Raw genomic sequence first — 2,832 nt, 5'->3', positions numbered from 1 at the left:
ATTTTTCCAATCTATTTTTATGATAACACGATTAACAAATAAACTACATTTTGATAAACGTATTCATACAGCAAAAATTTTATTAATCTAATTTTTGTTTCTTTAAGCATGCATGTCAAGGTATTTAATTTTTCTACCATAATAAACAGTAAGTAGCTTGTAACATGGATGGAATTCTAACGTAACCTATCTTTTTACTATTTTACTGTAAAATATAACCATTCGCAAGCGTGAATTGTTTAGTATCTTGATTTTATTTCTCTATAGCTATTACAAAAAATCAATTTCGTTCTGTAATTCTAATAGTTAACACAAAATTCATCAGCTGAAATCTCACAAAATATTATAACAAAGAATACTCAGAATAGACCACCTCCATGAGAAACAGAAACTACCATTGTTGATAACCATTGCATCGCCAAAGCCATAAAATATTCCAGGATATTATACGACTGTTTAATATCTTTCGTACAACAGCGTGAGAAAGGGAAGGGTAAAAATCTGCGTATCTGAATGAAAATTTATTTCTTGTTTTATACATCTAGCTCAAGTACCTTACCAGCAACATCAAGAGAACTTGATGAAGTGGGCATAAGTCATTCGAATAAAGTGGCTGAAAGTATTTCACATATAAGGACAGCATTCCTCAGTACAATACATTCATAATTGTGTTATATTAACAGCTGAAGTGCTACGTGAGAATAAACTCTGACACTGAAACGTAACTTTCGTTACCTGTAAGTAAGTAAACGTGAAATATAAGAACAGGGGATCAGTTTATATATACATTATTAATTATGGTTTGCTTCAGTACATAAAGCTCCATTACTCGGGCTACTTATAACAAAACATTGAATATATTTTGTAAGTTATAATACGAGTATATATGTTTTCGCATAACCTTTCAATATTTTTGTAAAAAACAAACAAACAAAAACCTGCTTTCAAAAACGTATGCTTTAGGCTAAATAAAATACTTTTGCTTTTTTATTGGATGTAAATTTATTGGAAATTAGGTTACAACTAAGAAACTAAGAAGAAATAGACGTCGAGAGTACGTGAAATGCATTGGATGATGCTATATATATATTTATTTACTTAGTATTTATTTACGAATTTTTGTTTGTAATAATAATAAACATTACACATGTCCTTATTTAGTTTATAATTAAATATCTGCCATTTTGTCCTAAGTGTTTATATTGGCACCTTCCTTTAAATATATATATAATTATTCAATTAAAAGGTTAACAAATGTGACCTCAATTTCACTTTTAAATAAAATTATCTATTAGTTTACATCTTTGTCGTTTGGAGTTATCGCTCATTTTTCGTTTAAAAGGTAACGTCAACTAAAATGCTGTCATTAAGGTTGCATATAAATCCTATTATTTTTTTTCTACAATTACAGCAGTTCGGTGGCTGCCCTTAGAGCCACTTCTGAATCCTAATACTATCAAAGCTAAGAAGATAAAATACTGCACATTATGCTCGGAAATTATAATCAAATTCATATAATATTCAAAACACGTAGAACCATGATTTCACTGTTTATATTAAAACTACGATTTCATTAGACATTTAACACAGCATATATTTGATTTGAAATATTATCTTTATTTTAACACGCCAATCACTTTGCAACTCGAAGCAAGAAACAACAACACAACAACGAATTCAGACGACACCTTACTGAATTCTAATAGCTACTGCTATTCAGAATTTATTCATGAGCATTTCCTCTGTAACTGTATTCTCTGTCGGAACCTTCATCCGAAAGTAAGCTCGCTAACGCATATAGTCGTTCCAGATCCTCGGCATTGTCTGTGTCATATAATTGGTGGCGCTGAATAATTTGTCCCCACTGACCGTTGTCATCTAACCTTGGCGTTGGTGGTGACCTCTTCTGGCTTGGTAGCACAAAGTATCGGTAATCAGTTGGGTAAAGGTAAGAACGTCGCATTATGTCCTTGTAAGGGTTTCGCCACATACCTTCGGACTCAACATTTTCTTCTTCCGTAGGACTGTTGTAAGCGTAATTGTTGGAGTATAAAGTTGGCAAAGGTACGCCCTCTGGTGGAAGCATCATCTCTGTGTTTTGCACGTCATTAATTGGAAATGGTCGCCTATCCTGGTAGGGAACTTGCTGCTGTAAATGACCGCATGATAATAATTTAATTCAAAATACATTTTATCTAAGAACATTAATCAAGATATGACCCTTTTGTTTTTATCAAGAAAGGTGAGTTATCAAGTGTATCTTACTTTGATGTGTGATCATATTCTATATTCAATTCAGTTATTTGAACTTGTTCTATGTTTAACGCTACACGTAAAGCAGTAATTTCATAATAGTGAGAAACTGACTATGCTTAAGAATGCTATTTTGGTGAGTCGATGAAGTTGCAAGTTGACGCCGAAACCTGTGAGTTATGTTCAATTATCATTAGTGCGGGTTCAATTTATAATTTATCGTGAAAGACAATAAGCCAGTCATGATAGGGCTTAATTTAGTCCAATAAAAATTGGCATGAAGTTAGATATTTAGTAAAACAAGCAAATGTTTAAGCCAATTCCTTTTTTTTGATAAAAAATCAATCCAAAAAAATCCAAATCAACCTTGAGGAAATGTGCTTTTTTTAGCAAAATTCAAAATGGCGATCAAAAGGCCTAAACACGCCGTCTATTAACTTCTACATCAAATACAATCAGGATTTTAATGTCTATATCTATTTTTTGATGGCAAAAGATTGTTTGTTTTGAATTTCGCGCCAAGTTACACGAGGGCTATCTGCGCTAGCCGTCCTTAATTTAACATTGTAAAACTAGAGG

The 2,832-nt window shown here is 32.1% G+C and overlaps 1 protein-coding gene across 2 annotated transcripts in view; it reads right to left on the bottom strand.

Moving 5' to 3' along the window:
* Positions 1-233: 233 nt before the first annotated feature.
* LOC106473168 overlaps positions 234-2,832 on the bottom strand; it is an 8,991-nt gene continuing 6,392 nt past the window's right edge. Inside the window, exon 5 of one of the 2 annotated variants that reach the window (XM_022401661.1) lies at positions 234-2,146. In XM_022401661.1, the coding sequence (XP_022257369.1) occupies positions 1,724-2,146 (423 nt within the window). In that variant the 3' untranslated portion in view covers positions 234-1,723. Of the gene's footprint in view, positions 2,150-2,832 lie in introns of both variants that reach the window. The other variant, XM_013933848.2, reaches the window with a different exon arrangement.

The sequence above is a fragment of the Limulus polyphemus genome, unplaced genomic scaffold (genome assembly GCF_000517525.1).
Source record: "Limulus polyphemus unplaced genomic scaffold, Limulus_polyphemus-2.1.2 Scaffold5945, whole genome shotgun sequence".
NCBI lineage: Eukaryota > Metazoa > Arthropoda > Merostomata > Xiphosura > Limulidae > Limulus > Limulus polyphemus.
This window is presented reverse-complemented; position numbering and strand designations above follow the sequence as displayed.